The sequence below is a fragment of the Sciurus carolinensis genome, chromosome 12, assembly GCF_902686445.1.
Source record: "Sciurus carolinensis chromosome 12, mSciCar1.2, whole genome shotgun sequence".
Lineage (NCBI taxonomy): Eukaryota > Metazoa > Chordata > Mammalia > Rodentia > Sciuridae > Sciurus > Sciurus carolinensis.
Window position 1 is genome coordinate 83,372,507 of NC_062224.1, and position 20,146 is coordinate 83,392,652.

Below are 20,146 nucleotides of genomic sequence, written 5' to 3' on the forward strand. Positions count from 1 at the left end.
GGGCCAAGACATGCAGTACCTCCCGGTTTTATACCCCAAACAAGGATTGAACTATTTATATTTGTGTCTGTCACCTTTGATAGATTCTTTTTTTTTTTTTTTAAGTTGTAGATGGACACAGTACCTTTATTTTATTTATTTATTTTTATGCAGTTCTGAGAATTGAACCCAGTGCCTCACATGTGCCAGGTAAGCCCTCTGCCATTGAGCTACACCCCCAGCCCCATCTTTGCTAGATTCTGAGCTCCCTGGAATTGTGCCAGTCACCTGAATACTTCTAGGATTTAGATATGCTGATTCTCAACACCCTTTGGGATCTGGTTTTATGGCTCAGGATGTGGGGCGATGATCCAGACCCTATAGGTTCTCCCAGTCCCCAGCCCAACAACTCCGCATGGTGCCCTCTAGCAAGAGAGCAGGAAGCTTCTCTGCCACGGCTTCAGTGGTGCCCTGGGCCCTCCCTCCTTGGCAGCGGTTCCGAACAGAGCCAGCTCGTGGGGAGGGAGGGCCTTCTCCCTTTCTCCCCCACATTGACTCTGAACCATTGTGTGGCTCTGCCCTGACCCCATTTTCTCCCTCCCAGCCCCCAGCCATCTGTGGGCAGCTGTGTAGATCAAGTTTGGTGTCTGGTGCTGCTTAGACCCTGGCACCGACCTGCTTGCCTGTAAGCGTGTCCCCCTTTGTTCAGTTCCTTCTTGTCTTCCTAAGGATTCTGAAACCCTTGTCTGTGGGTTGGAATCTGGCTGCATGTCTGAATCACCTGAGAGGCTTTGGAAGCAAAGGAGTCCAGGGATTCACCCTACTGAATCAGAGCCTCCCAGGGTGGGGCCAGGAATTGATGTATTTGAAAAATTTCCCAGATGACAATTGTAGTCATTCAAGTGTGGACTATACGCTAGATCATGTTGCTGTGTCGATGTGAAGTTTTGCTGGTGTGCTAAGGGCATCGTGTTTATATAGGAGAACGAGTATTTAGAGGCACAGTGTTCCGTGAGGTGAAGCAGAGAGGGCGCACATTAGCACATGCAGGTGGGAAAGGGAAACTGACCTTTCTGATCATTTCCATGTGCTCTCGAAGATGGATCCTAGAGGAGAACACAGGGCTGCCAGTGTGCACAACTCCAGGGGGTGCTGTTCACTTAGTTCCTTTGCTGGGGTGCCACCAATACAAAACACAATGTGTTGCATGCTCTTGGAGTTGTGTGACACCTCTTCCTGGAAATGGGCTATGGAATAAAAAGACACAGGCCCTCACTCACTCTTCCCTCTTTCCTGAGACCTACATGTCCATATATATATATATATATATATATATATATGTATATATACACATACATATACACACACATATTTGTATATATACATACATGTGTATATATATACATATATATATATATATACGTATATATATACATATATATATATATACGTATATATATATATACATACATATATATATATATATATACGTATATATATTTTTTTTCTTGTTTTAAATGGAATCCCTAGTAGCCCTTGAGGACCAAGGGACTAGAGCAGTTTTCAACGTGTCAACCCAGTAGAGGCTGCTGTGAAGAAACTGAATTGGGGAAGGGAGGAGGCAGGAAATAGGAGACCTGATTCCTAAAATATTTGGCTCCCACTCCCCGAAAATGAAATTTGTGGCTTGAGTTCTTAGAGGAAATCAACTCGCTCATCTCAGGGTCATTGGAACGGGTTGCTGCCTCCTTTCCTTTTCCCTCTCTGGATTTCCCCTCTGCCTCGCTGCTGGTCTCTGAACTCTTCACTTCACTTTGGAGGTGGCTCTCGTGGTCCTGCAGGGGATGCTGTTTGTCCTGTCTCCTCACCGCATCCCACTCTCCCAGCATGAGTGTGAGCCCTTTAGGAAGGAGCAGCTGCCAGGTTGGCCCCTGGTGTGACATCTGCCAGCAGCAGACTGGGCTTCCTTCCCTGCATGAGCCAGAGCCAAGGGGATGATGGCTACAGAGGGTAGCTCCCCTTTCCTGTGTCCGGGGAAAGCTTCAGGTGCTTGGATCACCCCTGGGGCTTTTCCTTCCATTTTCTATGACTTTGGAGTCCTCTGAGAAATTTCGCTTCAGGGAATCAGTAGGTCTGAGTCAAAGAATCTCGGAGCTAAAAGGCACTGCTTGGGGTTTTCTTGTCCGCCTGTGCACCTGCTTACGGGTGCCACACCCAGCCCAGTTACATTTGAAACCCAGTCCTCTGTTTGAAGGACTCTCGGGAAAGACACCACCTGTGTCCTGGCCAGCCCTCTCCGTGTTGAAAATTTCTCACTGTCTGAACTGGAATGTGAGGGCAGAGGCTTCTGGCAGTGAAAGTAAGGCAGATTGGGAACTTGAGGAGCTTAGTGGGGGTGACAGATCCCTAAACATGTGATTTTCAATAAAATATTTTAAGACCATGTTTAGAATATGTACAGGTGGCAGTTGGGAGCAGAGAGAGAGAGGTCCAATCTCAGGGTTCAGAGAAGACTTCTTAACATGATATCTGAGCAAAGTCTCAGAGGGGTGCGTTAGAGTCAGACAGGCAAATGGGTCTAGGAAAGGCAGCCAAGCTTAAGGGTTAGCACTTGAACCACATCACAGAGGGATCAAATACACAGTGATGAATGGTTGGAGATGAGCGGGAGATGGGGACATATGATAAAGGCTTTGTGGAGGAGTCAAACAGAGAGCCATTGAAGGGTTGGGAGTGAGATGATCAAATTTACACTTCAGAAAGCCCTCAGGCTGCTCTGTGGAGAAAACCTTGGAGATGGGAAGATTAAGAAGAGGACCTTCAGGAGGCTATTGTACAGCCCAAGGGAGAGATGATAAGGGCTTGAATTAAGATAAGGGCTTGAATTAAGATAAGGGCTTGAATTACGACAGGGAGGTACTGAAGAGGAAGAGTCGTGGCAGTTCTGGTGACTGGGCGTGGGTTGGAAGGAGGGAGGACACTAGTTTCCCAGTTGGGTGATGGAGTGGTGCCATTCAGTGGGAGTCAGCAGGGAGGAGCAGGGTAGGGAGGAAAGAAGGTGACGGTTCAGTTTGGCCCTTTGGATTTTGAGATGCAGGTGAGCAGCTGAACTTGAAGGAGGGATACACATTCAGAGTCAGCAACATGTGGGTGTTGGGAATAGGAAGCAGGAATCAATGAAACTGCCTGAGCAGAGGGTCCAGCCGTAACGAGGGTGGTGAATGGAAACCTGGGCCCACATCAGCATTTCGGGACTGGGCAGAGGCAGAGGAGGGAGAGGGAGAGGACAAAGATGGAGGCAAAGAGCGAGAAAGAAAATGGCATTGTAAAAGCCAGGGGGAAGGGAATGGCCTGCAGAGCCAAGTGCCGCCGTGACGTCTGGGCAGAGGGAAATGCCTGCTGAGCCGGGCAGCCTGGGCATTGTTGCTGGAGAGGTTTTAGTGAATGTTGGGGGCAGACGCCAGATTACAGTCAGTTAAAGAGCGTGTGGGAAGGCAGAGTTTGGGAACATCAGGGGTTGCTGCTCTCTGGTGAAGTATGGTGAGAAGGGAAGAGGGCAGAGAGGGCCAAAGAGCAAGGGAAGGCATGTAGGTTGTAAGTTTCTTTCTGTTTTTATTTATTTATTTATTTTTTGGCGGTGCCGGGGATTGAACCCAGGGCCTCGTGCTTGTAAGGCAAGCACTTTTACCAACTGAGCCATCTCTTCAGCCCTCTTTCTGTTCTTAAAACTGGAAGAGGCCTGTTAATGTGCTGAAGAGCAAAACCATATTAAGGACAAGAGGTGGAAGGACAGGAAAGTGAGGGGAAATCCAGGAACATCATCCTGGAGGAGATCAAGTGGTTGGCACATGAGCACAAGAGGATTGTGTCTCAGTAGGAACCCTGAGGCCAGAGGGAAGAAAGGGAGGCTGGGTGCAAACGTGGGACACACGGGAGTTGGAAGAGAAGCAAGTGCTCTACCACTGAGCCACATTTTATTTTATTATTGTTGTTATTATTATTACTTGTACTGTTTATGTGTGTGGTGCTGGGGAGTGAACCCAGGGCTTCGTGCTCTGCACCACCGAGTCACATCCCAGCCCCCCAGCCCTTTTTATTTTGAGACAGGGTCTCCCTAAATTGCCCAAGCTGGCTTCAAACTTGAGATCACAAGTACAAAGCTAGTCTCAGCAACTTAGCGAGACCCTGTCTCTAAATAAAATTTAAGAAGGTCCGGGGATGTGGCTCAGTGGTAAACGCACCTGAGTTCTATTTCTCAATACCAAAAGAGAAAAGAAAACAAACTCCTTAGAAGATTCTAGTCTATAGCAGACTGAACCACAGACCTGTTTGTTGTTGGGTTGGGGAGTGAGTGCAGAGCAGTTTCTTCTAACTCCTGGCACCAGTAGCAGTGAAGTTCAGGTTTTTTCAAAATGATATTTAAAAAAAAATGTTCATTCCATTGTACGGCTTCACCCACAGGGTGACAACATATGAAACTTTATTCCTCAGGACTAGAACATTAAAAAACATCAACAGGAAAATGGTTCAGACTGCTTCTTGAGTGGCAAGTTCCCTTCAATTCAAGGTAAGTTAGGACAGGAGTCTCCTTTTGCCCAAGGTGCTCTCCAAGGACCCTGGGGCATCTGCTGAGCACAGGCCAGGGTCCTTGGCCATGGCTGGCTCAGTGACTATGACAGCCACTGCACCTGGCATGCAGTCCCCAAAGTTGGACTGGCCTGGACAGGGCACAGTTCTCTGCTCATTTCTCTGCCTGTTGAGTTTCTCCACCATCCACATCTTCTTACAGTTACCTTTTATCCACAGAGGATCTTAAAGAATCTGGCTGTTTGAAATTCAAAAGGAGTTGGATGAGCAGATGGAGATAGTCAGAACTTGGCTTCTAGACCTGAGAAGCTGGTCCCAGGAAAAGGAGTCCTAGTGCTTTTCAGATAGGAGAGAATAGAAAAATACTCAGAGTAGGGCTGAGCATTAAGTCTTTAAACCCAGGGAATGCATATTTTCAGCCCTGAGCTGGAACAAGCAGAGTGTTAAGGATTCCCTTAGACACCACCTTCAGATGGAAAACTGGGACCATTAAAATAATCTTTCAGTAAAGCAGGACATTAGGTTTTTGTTTGTTTGTTTTTGACTCTGGGGATTGAACCCAGAGGCACTGAACCACTGAGCCACATCCCCAGCCCCTTTTTTATATTTTTATTTAGAGGCAGGGTCTCTCCAAGTTGCTTAGGGTCTCGATAAGTTGCTGAGGCTGGCTTTGAACTCTTGATCCTCCTGCCTCGGCCTCCTGAGCCACTGGGATTACAGATATGCAACACTGTGCCCAGTTCCTAGGGAGTTTTAACAGACACCATTACCGTACCACAGACCAGTTAAATCAGGATCTCTTGAGAGTGTGTGGTATTAGTAGTTTGTAGAATTTCCCAGAAGTTCCCGTTCCTCCTGTGTAGTTGAGTGGAGAACAGCTGGGCAGACAACCCTGTCATTACAGTCATTTGCTCAGTCCTTCTCACCCTTTTTCTTGCTGTGGTTTCTTCGGAGGCAGAAGTTGCCAAGTCTGGAGTAAATGGAGAGGGCAGCAAGAGGCAGCTGGTCCTGTCTGGATTCCTGGGGGCCAAAAGGATCAATATTTGGTACACCTGTACTCCATCAGGCTCCTAGGTCTCACCTATTGGCTAGTTTTTGTTTTATTGCACATTTTGGTGTACTTGGGGGAGGATCCTCGTGCAATCTGAGTAATTTTAAGGTCTGTTGAATAGGGCTCTGTTGTATTTTTCATTTATAACTTTATTGAGGTAAAATTGACATAGAATAAACTACACATATCTGAAGTGCAGAATTTGATAAGTTTTGACAGAGGAATGTATTGGTGGAACCATCACCATGATCAAGATAACAAACATCCATCACCCCCAAGTTTCCCCTTCTACCCCTTCCCTAGATCTCCACTGCTCTGCTGTTTGTCACTGTGGATCAGTTTGGGTTTTCCAGCATTGTATGTAAATAGAATCCTACTCTTCCGTCTGATTTCTTTTATTTAGCATAGTTAATTTGTGTTTCATCTCCGTGTTTGCATTTATCAGTAATTGATTCCTTTTCATTGATGAGTAGTAGTCAGTTGTAAATATGTAGACACACCACACTTTTTAAAATATTTTTTTAGTTGTTGATGGACCTTTATTTAATTAACTTATTTATATGTGGTGCCAAGAATCGAACCCAGTGCCTCACACATACTAGGCAAGCACTCTACCACTGAGCTACAACCCCAGCCCAACATCATACCACATTTTTTTAAAAAGTTGTTCTCCTGTTAATGGATATTTGAGTCATGTCCAGTTTGAGAGTATTACAAATAAGGCTTTGGTGAATATCTGTATACAAATCTGTGTGGATATATGCTTATAATTTCTTGGATAAGTAGCAGTAGTTTGTAGTGCTGGGAATTGAACCCAGGGCCTCATGCATCCTAGGCAAGTGCTCTGCCATTGTGCCATCCAACATCTCTAGAGAGTTGTCGTCTTTTTATTTTTTAATTTTGCAATTCTGGAGATCAAACCCAGAGGTAATCTACCTCTGAGCTATATTCCCAGCCCTTTTTTTTTTAAATTTTTGAGACAGGTTCTCTCTGAGTTGCCAGTTTGGCCTCTAACTGGCAATCCTCCTGTTTTAGCCTCCTGAGTCACTGGGATTACAGGCCACCATATCCACCTGAGACTTGTCCCCTTTAAACTTTTCTTCTTGCCCAATGAAAGGCACCTCTCTTTCCCTGGGGCACACAGGAGAGAGATGAAGACAGGAGTTGGTGACCAGAGACGCAGACTTGTCTAGATGGGTGAGTGGGTGGATGGATATAATAGATGAAGTTATCCTGGTATCTCTTTTTTTCCTCCATCTCTGTTTCCCATCTGTTGTAGGCACTGAAGAAATGGGCATGAACCCAGATTATGTCACCTACATCAGACTACTGATAAATCTCTCTGTGACCGAATGATATTTTTACTCCTCATCTGCAGGTATCCGGACACCATGCTCCAGCCCTGCAGTCCTGACTTGGGCAGGAAGTAGAAAACTTCCTTCTGTCCCGTGCCCCCATCCTCACCATGTCTTCGACTCAGGGCAATGGGGAGCACTGGAAGTCCCTGGAGTCGGTGGGGATCAGCCGCAAAGAACTGGCCATGGCTGAAGCCCTGCAGATGGAGTATGACGCTCTGTCCCGGCTCCGGCATGACAAGGAGGAGAGCAGGGCCAAGCAGAACCTGGAACCTTCTCTCATCAGCTGGGACGAGCCTGTCTTAGACCTCTACAACAAGCCCGCAGGACGGCGGAGTGACCTCAAGCTCTTACGCGGTCTCTCTGGCTCTGATCCTACCCTCAATTATAACTCGCTCTCCCCACAGGAAGAGCCGCCCAACTACTCTACCTCCCAGGGCCCCCAGCCTGGCCCCGATCCCTGGCCCAAAGGCTCACTGTCTGGAGACTATCTCTACATTTTTGATGGTTCAGATAGGGGGCTCTCTTTGTCCCCAGGACCAGGGAACATAGAAGGCTCTTGCAAAAAACTGTCCCCACCTCCTCTGCCTCCCCGAGTCTCTATCTGGGATACTCCTCCACTGCCTCCCAGAAAGGGGTCCCCCTCATCCTCCAAAATCTCTCAACCCAATGACATCAACACTTTTTCTTTGGTGGAACAACCCCCAAACAAACTGTTGGGGCATAGGATCCTGGAAGAGGAAGAGTTGCCCGGCGGTGGGGGGCAGGGGCGCCTGCTGGGGTCCGTGGATTATGATGGTATCAATGACGCAATTACAAGGCTCAACTTGAAGTCAACCTATGATGCGGAGATGCTGCGGGATGCCACCCGGGACTGGAAGGAAGGCCGAGGGCCCCTGGATTTCAGCAAAGACACCCCTGGAAAGCCTGTGGCCCGGAGCAAGACCATGCCCCCTCAGGTGCCTCCCCGAACCTATGCCTCCCGCTATGCCAACCGAAAGAATGCGACACCTGGCAAGAACCGCCGGATTTCTGCTGCTCCGGTGAGGACCTTATTGTATATCTTCTCTCCCCTTTTTCCCATGTCATTCAGAAACAAGGACCCGTCTCTCTTTCTTCTTTGCTGTTCCAAATTCAAATCCGCCAAGTACTCACCCTTTTAGTCCTCTCCTCCCCTCTTCTGCCATCCAGAGTCTGGGCCCTGGTGGAGGGAGGTCAGGTTGGCTTGATTGTAGGGGTGCAGGGGCAGGAGAAGGGCGCCAGTAAAGATATAGTTCTTTCTCAGGACCAAGTTTCATGTGTCTTGGCCAAAAGAGCCCTTTTGGGGGCAGGAGTTTTAGAATCTTGGTTCCTGGCACGTGTTGACTTCATGATGTTAGGACTATATTGGGAGTTAGGGGATTCATCCTTGACTCTGGGTGAATGGCCCTGTGGACTTAAGCAAGTTGCTTCCGGTTCCTGAGGCCCTGCTCTGCCAAGCACTGTGCTGCCATGAGGATCATTCACAATATCAGCCGCTTGTTTAGTGTTCACTGAATACCAGACCCCGATCCAGATGTCCACAATGACCCTGCCTGATAGCCAAAAACATACAACAAGACATGGCAGAGCTGGCTGGCATTCAATCCGGGTCTCCCCGTCCCAAAGCCCCCACCTTCTTCTCTTCTTCCTCCCTCTCTCTTTCTCTCTCCTTCTCTCCCTCCGCTGCCCCCCCCCACACACACACCCGCATCCTTTTAGTTGTGGTAAGAACTACAGGGCACAAAATGTATCATCTTAACCAATTGTGTGTGTGTGTGTGTGTGTGTGTGTGTGTGTGTGTGTGGTGCTGGGATTTGAACCCACGGACTTGTGCTTGTGAGGCAAGCATTCCACCAACTGAGCTATATCCCCCGCCCATCATCTTAACCATTCTTAAGTGTACAGTTCGTTGTACCAAGTATAGTCACATATTGTGTGTGGCCTTCACTGCACCCCATCTGTACCCACTCTTTTCCCAATGGAAATACTTAGAAAAAATGGAATCATGACAGTAATTTGACTTGCATCAATATGTAGTATAAAGCAGCAAAGCATCTCCGTTTCGCCCCAGGTGGTTTCCAGGGCAGTTTTGTTCTGTTTCTGGCTGAGAGAAATGTCCACAGCATCTCTGTGGGTGGGACCTAAAACCTGCCTTGTATGTCACCCTTGGCCCTTGCCAACCCTGGCCACAGGCGTCGAGTCTCCCCCACAGCTGACGACTTCTGTAGCAGCTTACCATTCCACCTCATTCCATCCCCGCTTCCTCCTCAGCCATTGTCTAAGGGCACTGGGGCTTTCCCACCTCACGCCCAGCCTTTGGGATCCATCCCAATTCTGAAGAGCTACGTGGTCCTTCCTTCCTCTGCTGAGAGTCCCCCCAAAAGCAGGATCAGCTCCGGGGATAAGCCACTACTCTAGAGCTCAGGGCTTTTTAAAGGCCCTGCTCTGAGAGGTGGGGCTGCTCCCGCTATTTTTAGGGACTAGGAGATTCCTGTTCCTTGCTCAGAGCTGGGCCTGCTGGGTCAGGCCTCCCTGGGAGGTGGTCACCTCTGTCCTCGCTCCTGCCTTCCTCGCTTCTTCCCCCTTCCCCCATCCTGAGTGTCATCAGAGCTCTAAGAGGGGCCCCGGCTGGAGGCTCCTTGAAGAAGCAAGGGCAGAGCAAACGTCTCTTGCCACTTCTGAGGGGAAATGCGGCCTTGGTCCTCCCCGCCTCAGCTTGGGGCAGGGGCTCAGCCGGCCGGGAGGGGGGACCCCTTGGGCCCTCGGCCCGTACCCCCGCCCCGCCTTCGCCGGGCTTCCAGCCGAAGGGACCCTCCCTGCCCCAGGCCTGCTGAGCCATCTCTGGAAATGGCTGACTCCAAATGCCAGCCTGGTACCCCCGCTGCCAGCCTCTGCCTGGCAGACTCCCCCAGCCAGCATCGGGCGATGGCACCAAGGCCTGCCAGCCGGGCAAACGTAAGTGGCTTTTGTTTTCTTACAGTGCCAGTGAGTGGTACGGAAAGGACGTGAAAATGGCCTTTAGTAGCCATTCTGTTCTGTCCCTCTCCCTCTCCTGCCTTCTCCTCCCCCTGACTCTGTCTCTCTCTCTTTTGTGGGTTAATTCCTGACAGTGGTTCTATTGTTTTGACCCGGGACACAGGCATGCACTTGGCAGAGCCAGGGCCTCACATGCCAACTGCCTCTACTGCTGCCCTCTCCTCTGTGTCCCCCACCCCACACACCCACCCACCCAGGGGAGCTAGGAGGCTGAGAGGGTCACCCAGAGGAAACAGTCAGATATTCAAATGAGGAGCTCTGTTGCTGCCATCTGCCCCCAGGGGCAGGGAGGACATGAGAACAGCCACTGGGAGGGCGAGAGATGAGAGGTGGGTAGAGTCGGGGTTCGTAGACCAGAGCATCAGGCCCCGCCCTGGAAGCAGCTGTTAGAACCTGCTGCCTTTCCCTTAGCAGCCTGGGACTCCTTGGAGCCCAAGCCTCATTCTCTGGTATGGCCCCCCTGGGCAAGCCTGTCAGGCAGCAACCTGTCAGCCCCAGCTTTCCCCGTACTTTCTTCTCCCTGAGGCTCATTTGAGGGCTTCTTTAGGCCCCTCCTGGGTGACTGAGAGCAGCTCTGGGGTGGGAGACAGTTTGGGGCCTTGTCTGACAACGCCAGCACGGCACCATGCTCTGGGACAGGAAGTGGGTCAACCAGGGCAGGCTGTCCAAGTTCCAGCCCTTCAGAACCAGCAGGCTCCGGAGCCAGCAGGAGGGAGCCAAGCCTTCTCCTAGGTTCTTTTCTGTCCAGACCTCTGCTTTGACACTTTCTTCCTCAAATAGCTCTCACTGAGAAGTCACATGTGTCTGAGTCATCTTCTCTATCGAAGGGCTCTGGGTCTGTCTCCCTTTGCACCTCTGGGGTGTCAAAGCTTTTTGCCCAGGGGCAAGCCTTCCTGGGACCATCTGGAACACCTGTCTGCCCTGGCCTCAGTGGAGGGACTGGGATAAACGGCCACCTGCTTCAGCTCCCACCCACCTGTGAAAGCCTCCCCCAGAAAACCCTTGCCCTCACGGCCCCACAGGGTCCACCTGGCTGTCCCGAGCTGGTCAGAGACTTTCCTATTACAAAGCTAGTCTGGCCTCTTGTCCACTGCACCCCACTTCATATTCAACCCAAACTTCAACTCCTCTTTTCTAATTTGGCTTTTGGTCTCCTAGGATGACAGACAAATGTATTTCTGGATTTTCTATGTTTTCTTGTGCCCCTTTCAGTGTATTGAATAGCCAGAAAGTCTTTACCCCTAGAGCCTGGTTTAGATGTGGGCGTCCCTTCAGGGAGGGGGCGCTATGGCGGAAGGGCACTGAGCGGGCTGCTCTTTCCTTCAAGGTGGTCTCCCGGCACCATACTGTTGCCAACGGCCACGAGTTGTTTGAAGTCTCAGAGGAGAGAGATGAGGAAGTTGCTGCGTTTTGCCACATGTTGGATATGTAAGAGTTAAAGAATGGGCTGGGATCTGGAGGACTGTGGGGGCTGGGGAGGAGGGTCACCCATTATGGACTTACTCTAGAAGGAAGAAGAGCCTCAATTCATAGCTATGGCATGCCTCCTATATCAGGTGTCTACAGGGTTTTTGAAATCTTAGAAGCCTCATATTTTTATTAAAATTCCTGAAATTCATCCGACAGTCTAATCATCTTCACCACTTTAGGCTCTGGCCCTCAGTTGCCCTTAGGAGCAGATGCACCCCAGGTAAAGATAAGAGTGTTCTTTTGAACTGAAAAAGAAAGGAAATGGATTCTGTAAAAGTTTTCTGTTAAACTTAGTATGGAAAGCTTTGTCATTTGGAACTCTCTCTACTGTTCCACTGTGGGAAACATTTTGCAACTGTAGCAGAGAATGGAGAGCACAGTTTTCCAGAGCTGCCTCCCACTGTCCCAATCTGGCCTCCCAACCAGAGGACGAAGCTGAGGGGGGACAGAGGGACCCTTGGATCTCAGGCTAGGAGGGTTTCCACAAATCTCTTGTGGCACAGCAAGGGTCCTTCTCCCTCTTCCTGCACAGCCTTCGATCTGGCTCTGACATCCAAGACTACTCCCTCACCGGATATGTCTGGAGCGCTGTAACCCCAAGCCCAGAACACCTCGGGGATGAGGTCAACCTGAAGGTGACGGTGTTGTGCGACAGCCTCCGGGAGCCTCTCACTTTTACCTGCAACTGTAAGTCAGTCAGGAAGGGCATGTGAAGTGGGGTGGGGGTAGCTATGGTTTGGACTGTAGGTATGAACCTTTGTTCTCTATCCCACCTCACCTTGTGGCCCATGGGAATGAAGGGCAGTGGGGAAGAGTCTGGCTCAGGGCCATCTTTCTATGTCCACAGCCACTTTCCCAAACCCCAGGCTGTTTGTTTGCCTGCATTATCTGGCTGTCAGTGATGCTAGCGAGGGCTTAGCTGGGGACAGGAGTTCGAGTTAGGGGCTGAGCCCTGCTTGCCCCTTGCCCACCCTTGTTGCTCCGCCCACCCCACCCTTTTTACAGGTTCCTCCACAGTAGACTTGCTCATCTACCAGACCCTGTGTTACACCCATGATGAACTGAGGGAAGTGGACGTGGGGGATTTTGTGCTAAAGCCCTGTGGGCTGGAGGAGTTCCTGCAGAAGTGAGTGAATGGGGGCAGGGGCTTATGGGTGGAGGCAGCACCTGCCTTCTGGAGGATCGCGCTGTAGGGCTCGGGAGGGGGGATGCTGGACTCCGCACTGGCAGCTCCGCCCCCTCCTTGCAGTCAGGACTCCTGCTCTCTGGGCACACTCCCTGCAGGCCACGTTGCACTTTCCCCAGGAGCTCTGGGCTCCAGCAGCGCTGGCTGGATCCTGAGCCAGATCTGCTGTGGAAAGAGCTTGGAGCTGGGATTAGGCAAAGTCGAGTCCTATCTGCTTGCAGACTTCTGCTTGCAGAGATGTGTGTACTGCGGGGAGGGTGGTTTCTCCTCTCTAGAGGATGTGTGGTGTCTTCACAGCAGAGGGTAGCAGGACTGGGCGGAAGTGCCCTCCCAGAACCTAGGGGAGAAATTACAGTTGCTGTCTTCCCCTTCCCCTGCCAATGCCTTGGCCCCGCTGGCCCATGCAGTACGTTGTCCTCCTCCCAAAGGCTGGCTTCCAGCTCCTCTTCAGCCAGTGCCCTCTGCAAAAGGCAGCCTCCCTGGAAAGTGTGATGTGGACCAGCTGAGGCAGCCCCCCTTCCGCTGCCCCAGGGCTCTGGAGGGCTGGGGTGGAGGGAAGGCAGAGGCAAGGTTCCCACCTCTGGTGGGTACAGTTGTGTGGCAGCAGACAGATCAGGTTGGGTACTGCCCAGCATTTCCAGCCACTTAGAAGAAGCAGGCCTTGGGAGTAGAGAAAGATGAGAGCCACACTCCTTCCATTGAAGAGCCTGCAGGGTACTGCCACTCACTCTTTCTCTCTTGCGTGCAAGTCTAGGTGCAGGGATGGAGGGATGGTCACCCATGACTAGACCATAGAACTGGCAGTCAGGACTGAAGATTCTTTTTTTTTTTTTGGTACTGGGGATTGAACTCAGGGGCACTCGACCACTGAGCCACGTAGCCCTATTTTGGATTTTATTTAGAGACAGTGTCCCACTGAGTAGCTTAGCGCCTCACCATTGCTGAGACTGGCTTTGAACTCATGATCCTTCTGCCTCAGCCTCCCGAGCTGCTGGGATTACAGACAGGCATGCACCATTGTGCCCAGCCAAGATTTCAACTTTAGGGATAATGTGGGGGTCCTTACTGGCCTCTGCATCCTCATCTGAGACTGAGGGAAAGGAAAGGGACAGGCCCTACAACTCCAGGGACACATATAAACGTGGTTTGAATCCCATGTAATCCGAATGCCATGTGATCCTTACTTCCATCCTTATTTCCCCTAGGGGTAATAAAAGGGATCCTAAGCTCATGGTGTTGAGAAAGAGGAGCCCTAGGCACCCTGTACTGCTGGAGGGCCCAAGGGCCGTAGTGGGCACAGTGGACTGCTGGGAACATGGTTATACCAGCTTGAATTTTGCTATGAAGTAGGTGTGAAGTCTGATACTTAGTGTCTTTGGTAAAGAATGGTGAGGGTTGGGGTTGGGGGTGTAGCTCAGTGGTAGAGCACTTGCCTAGCATGCATGAGACCTTGGGTTCCATCCACGGCATGACCCAACACCTCCCTGAATAAATGATGAGTTAAATATGAGAAGGAACCAATGAGCAGTCAGTAAATACCAGCAGGAAAGGGTCAGCCCAAAGAGAGAACTTACCGGGGCTCTGGGTGAGACATATCCCACAATTTTCTTTGCAACTCCCCTAGTCCTGGAGCCCCTGAGTCCAGAGGTAGTAGGAGCTATCAGGTTCTGCCTTTCTGCCAAGACCCAGATAGAATGTTACCAACGAGGTAGGACAGGGTCAGTGGTCCTCCGGTCACGTCCCTTCCACTCTGCCTTAAATGCACCCAAAGAAAGGCCTTCCACGGAGAAGGTCAAGCAGGCCCCAGGAGACCCGGGTCCAGGAGCCTTCTCTTTCCCCACCTTAAAGTTCTTGGCCTAGCCCCAGGCTCCTGTCATAAGGCAACTGCCCTGTAATAGGGGTGGAAAGGACCCTCTGGAGTTTCAGAAAATTGCTAGTTCCCAAGCAACAAGGAACCCCTCAAGATTCCTACTCCATGCCTGGCAGGAGGAGCTGATCTTGGGGCATTGAGGAGTGTTCATCCAGGATGCAGGCTGCTCTCAGATAAGAACCTTGAGACAGTCCTAGGGGAGGGTTGGGTTTCCTGCCACCTCCCCCACCCCCAACACACTCTTCCTTCCTCCTAGACACTCCAGCCAGGCCCTGCCCCCAGGCTTTGGCTGCTCTTCAGTCCTAGCAGGTTGGGCCCCAGATTGGAGGCCAGGCCCCTCAGGATGTGGAGAATCCCCCAAGTCCTAGTTGATCTGGACTGGCCTCCAATCCTGCACCTCCACTGGCTTCTGCACATTCCCCTCCCTTTTGCTCCCCTCCCCTCCCTTCCCTCCCCCTCCCCTCCATTTCTGGCCTAGATTCCCAGCTCTGCTGAGGAAGGAAGTCCGTTTCCGGCTTCTGTTACCCAGCTGCTGAGACCTGGCCCAGCCTGCAGTGTTGGCCTGGAGGTGGGACTCCCTCTTTCCTCTGCCCCTTCTTGTGGGTTTCCTTTCTGATTAAGGTGTGATTTGGAAGTAAGGAAGAGGCTGGGTCCCAGAGGGGCTCCCTAGGCCTCCTCCTCTAAACTGGGCGGGGTGGGGGATCTCCCAAGGGGGTGCTTGAGCATTGTGAATAGCACACACTTTTTAGGAAGCCCCTGGTGATTTGCAATCAGGTGGGACCCCCAGAGGAAGGGAGAATCAACTTGGGTGAGAATAACAGGGCTGGAATTGTGGTGGATTTGCTTTGTTTGGCCTCAGCCTCAGTTAACATAGAAAGAGGGTGGGGACACCAGAGCCTGGGCACAGCTTATCTCCCTTGGTTGTCCCCTGCACTGAAGCTAAGAGAATGGGGTGTAAACAGCTGTCCCCTGAGACACCCCTCTGTCCCCTACTCTCTGAAGCAGTTCCCACCCTGGGAATGAACCAGTGATAACAACACAGTACTAAATACCTGAGACCGTCCATATTTGTACAGCTCAAGGGTTGTTTAGATAGATCTCTGTGCCTTCCCCCAGTATCCGCCATGACATTTTCCAGGAACCCAGGGTAGGGCCCGCAACACAGGCCCTAGACCCACTCGACTCCTCCGGTTTCTTTCTGGTTCTCCCCAAGGCTAAGGTATGTATCTCTGTGGGTGCTAATGGTCCTGTCCCCCTGTCCCACCAGCAAACATGCCTTGGGCAGCCATGAGTATATCCAGTACTGCCGCAAATTTGATGTTGACATCCGGCTACAGCTGATGGAACAGAAGGCTGTGCGCAGTGACCTGGCCAGGACGGTTGGTGTGGGAGTGGTTGATGGGTGCACAGCGGGGGAGGTGGAGAGGTGCTGCGGGGAGGTGGAGAGGTGCTGTGAGCAGGTTGGGGGGTGGATTGGGAGTGCTGAGATGAGGGCAGCACCCCTGCTGAGCAGCACGCTGTGACACAGGTGAACGATGACCAGAGCCCCTCCACCTTGAACTACCTCATCCATCTGCAAGAGAGGCCAGTCAAGCAGACCATCAGCAGGTGAGTGCGGGACCCCCCAGGGAAGGAGGCTGCATCTGAGTGTCGCCCAAACAGGGACTGTGAGGGTTCCAACAGACCTACTTGCTTGGCCTTCTGCTGGGGCTAAGGGATATTTATGGATGTCAGGAGTTGTCTGGGAAGGTCCCCACTCCAGGCCGTGTCTCATCTCCTCCTTCTAGTACTTGGCCATCATTCTCTAGGCAAGAGTTGGTGACGCAGAAAGGACTCACTCCTTCCATCTTCATGGGACATGGAAAGAATGGGAACCCTTGACATCAGCACCTGATCCCTGAGCAGAAGAGAGGAAGGGAAGGAATGGGTCTCCCAGAGCACTGGATCTTTTGTGACCTCTCCTGTGATTTTTCTCTACCCCCAACTCCCAGGCAGGCCCTGAGTCTTCTGTTTGACACTTACCACAATGAGGTGGATGCCTTCCTGCTGGCTGATGTGAGTACACGTACTGGGGCTGGCCCAGGAGGAGCTGCTGGAAGCTCCTCTTCCTCTTCCCCAGGCTTCCCGGGACCAGCCAGCACCATCAGGCACCTGGGTAGAACTGAAAACTTACAGGCAGAGTACTTTCCATCCCCCTAGCTCACAGGCCAGCCAAGATCACTACAGGCTGCTGAGCAGCTTGGCAAGCATGTAGAAAGGGGTTCTGCTCCTGAATAGAAGAAGTAGGTCAGGAAGTGTGTGTTGATCCCTATCTCTGGAGTAGGGCATCTCCTATCTCTGGAGTAGCATTGTCTCCCCAGTGCCACACTTGAATGTGCACTGGAGTGGACATCCTACCAGCAGTGCCCAGGAACCTCTGACTTGCAAAGTTTTGTTCAGCTGGTGTCACAGATAGAAAACCCTCAGGAGGTGTAGGGTCCCAGATGTACAGAGGGCCCAGAGCCCTTTCCATCTGAACTGCTGTGGAACCTTACGCCTCAGAATTATGAGAATAAACATTTGCCTAAATGTCAGGAAGCTAAAGGCAAATCTGTTTTGAAGTGACCTTCAAAAACAACCCTTCCCGCTGAGCATGGTGGTGCACACCTGTGATGTCAGCAGAAGGCAGGAGGATCACAGGTTCAAAGCCAGCCTGAGCAATTTAGAGAGGCCCTCAACAACTCAGTGAGACCCTATCTCAAGTCAGAAAGAAAAAAAAAGTGTGAGGGGGTGGGGGGAAGCTGGGGATACCTTAGTGGTAAAGTGCCCTTGGATTCAATCCCCAAAATCAAATAAATACAACTCTTGCCTCATTGATTCGGTTAGCATCGTGGATTCTTCCCTTCTGGGGAGCAGGAGCTTGGGGAGCTTGTATTGAGCTTACCCTGTACCCACTGCCAGCATCCCTTCACTAGTGGCCTCTGGCAACGACAAGAAGAGAGTTCTCTGACCATTCTGCAAATTCTGACCCTGTGCTGGCAACTGCTAGGGGTAGAAAAGTGTAAGAATTTTCTTGGCCTTTGGAGAGCTCGTGTGATTAGAAAAAAGCAAGAGCAAGTAGCTGGAAGAGGACGGCAAGGAGTTGAGGAGGGGCCCCTGGAGCGTGCTGGAGAGGGCCACTGCCAGGGCAGCCCGGTCAAGGAGCTGGTGGGATTTTGTCTGGCCCCTAATTTAAATGGACATAATTAATCAGGGCCAGACAGGAGAGGTTTCCACATGAGGAAACCGCGGGAGTCAGGTGCAGGGGGAGGCACGAGCGTGGGCTGTCTGTGGGAGTGGAGTGGGTTTGCCTGGAGGTTCTGTACTGAGTTGTGAGAAATCAGAAAGTGAGCAAGAGCCCTGCACGGGCTCTCTGGCCTCCTTGCTCTGCCCTACAGATTGATTTTAGGCAGACGGCTGAGGCTGGGAGTGAGAGGAGGTTGGGGGATTGGGTCAGATGCATGGGCCTGGCTCATTTAACACCCGTTCGTTTGCTGATGCTGGATGTTTGAAAAGGAAGCATGGATTCCACTAGTTCTTCCTTAGAGTCATTATCCCCTACACTTCCCGACTCATTCCTTTAAAGATGGAGTGGGGAGGGGGAGAATTGGGGGCCACCAGTGTGAGAGCAGAGCCGGCCAGCCTCACAGTGTGGCCTCCTGCAGGGGGACTTCCCACTGAAGGCTGACAGGGTGGTCCAGTCTGTCAAGGCCATCTGCAATGCCCTGGCTGCTGTGGAAACCCCTGAGATCACCAGCGCTCTCAACCAGCTGCCCCCCTGTGCCTCCCGAATGCAGCCCAAAATCCAGAAGGTAAAGAGGCCTAGGGCATTTGTGGGCAAGGGGAAGTGGGAGAGGAATGTTCCTAGGCTACTGTGTTGCTGGTTGCTGGAAAGGCTCTTCTTGCTACCTCTATCTTTTAAGCAGTTCAAACACAAGAGTTCTTGGAAAATGGACTCTGAGTGCATCCCCTCTTCCCAAGGATGAGGGTGAGCCAGGGCCTGCGCCTGGGACAGATCGTGCAAGCGTTGGCCAGTAAAGCCTATTCACAACCACCCAGGCGTTGCCTCACGGTTTGCTTATCCATCAGGGTACAAAACCAAACCCAAAGGAGAATGTCCCAAGAGCCAGGGGCTCTGTGATGCCACGGTGGGGGCTGTGTGCTAGGCAGATGGGGCCAGCAACATAGGCACCGTGATCCTCAGCCGAGTGGCCTGAGGGTTGGGCTTCTCATTAGGGTGGATGCGATGACCATTTTTATCCCCATCAACTCACTCTGTCCATCATGCAGCTCTGGTAGAAACCATTACTCCATCCTCCCTGGGGAGTCTCTGCTTCTCACATTTCAGCCCAGTCCGGCCCAGATGAGTGTAGCTGTGGAAAGCCCTTTTTCCAGCTGTGATGAAAGAAGGCCACGGTCCTGAAGTTCACTCCCTCTTCTCTTTACCCAACAGGATCCCAGCATCTTGGCTGTGAGGGAAAACCGAGGTAAGGGGACTGCCATCCCTCTTTGTCCAGTAGGAGCAGCTAGAAGCTGCCAGCTCTGTCTCCTTGATTAATGTGGCTGAGCTTGGCCTGCTCTGTGTGTGTGTGTGTGTGTGTGTGTGTGTTTCCCTGTGAGGTGTGGACACAGCTGGAGCCCACATTGCTTTCCACAAATCATTTTCTCATTATTGTTGCTAGTCATTCCTGTGGTGTCCCTGGAAGGGGTGATGAGGTGGTATAAGTGTGGGCGTGGGGGTGGTGAAGCCCAGCCACCCTCCCACCCAGATGGGAAAGCTCTCACATATGTAGGCTCTGATTCTTCTCCAGGCAGCTCACAGCCCCTACATTTCCAATTTAGAACAGGCCTTTGGGAGAGTGAGAAAGGATTTTGCACTAGGATTTCTCTAGGATTTCCCTATTAAGACATGTATGTAGAACTTTGCCCTAAAAGCCATATTGCTGGAATTCATACAGGGATTCCCAGTCTTTTAGGTTTTATGGATGAATAAAATGTCCCAGAAAGTATTTGGGGGACCAAAACAGAATTACCAGCATTTTTCTTCTCCACATGCCAGGAATCAAACCCAGGGTCTTGCACATGCTAGGCAAGTGCTTTACTGCTGAGCTACAGCCCTGAAGAGAAATGACTTTTTTGAAATAACTGACAATTTCTCAGTACTATCATTTGCTAAAAGGAAGACTCTTTTAACACAATAATATAAGTAGTAATATGTAAAAATAAGGACCATGTTTGAAACCAAGTAACATTTCTTAATGAAAAGCTCAGGACACCTTCCTGCTCTTTTCCCCTCCCTCCCTCCCTTCCTTCCTTCCTTTCTTTTTTATAATGTTGTATTTTTTATAACTTATTATTATTTTTTTTAATGTGGTGGTGAGAATCAAACCCAGTGCCTCACACATGCTAGGCATGTGCTCTGCCACTGAGCTACAACCCTGGTCCCCATGCTTTGTCACGGCACTTAGAAAGTGACTGGCATTTGGGGACCACTATTCTAGACTAGTCCATTCTGGGCAGTGTCATAATGACAAGATGGTGCTTGCTGAGACCTCATGAGTTTCTTCCTGACC

At 51.0% G+C, this 20,146-nt stretch overlaps 1 protein-coding gene across 2 annotated transcripts in view; it reads left to right on the forward strand.

Annotated features, from left to right (window-relative positions):
* The window catches only part of Pik3c2b (phosphatidylinositol-4-phosphate 3-kinase catalytic subunit type 2 beta), a 64,788-nt gene that overhangs the window by 14,765 nt on the left and 29,877 nt on the right, over positions 1–20,146 (forward strand). For both annotated transcript variants that reach the window (XM_047521115.1, XM_047521116.1), the window contains exons 2-10: positions 6,996–8,015; positions 11,357–11,457; positions 12,032–12,186; positions 12,505–12,625; positions 15,823–15,934; positions 16,084–16,163; positions 16,547–16,610; positions 18,239–18,385; positions 19,027–19,060. In XM_047521115.1, coding sequence (XP_047377071.1) covers positions 7,083–8,015; positions 11,357–11,457; positions 12,032–12,186; positions 12,505–12,625; positions 15,823–15,934; positions 16,084–16,163; positions 16,547–16,610; positions 18,239–18,385; positions 19,027–19,060 — 1,747 coding nt within the window. In that variant the 5' untranslated portion in view covers positions 6,996–7,082. The remainder of the gene's footprint in view (positions 1–6,995; positions 8,016–11,356; positions 11,458–12,031; positions 12,187–12,504; positions 12,626–15,822; positions 15,935–16,083; positions 16,164–16,546; positions 16,611–18,238; positions 18,386–19,026; positions 19,061–20,146) is intronic.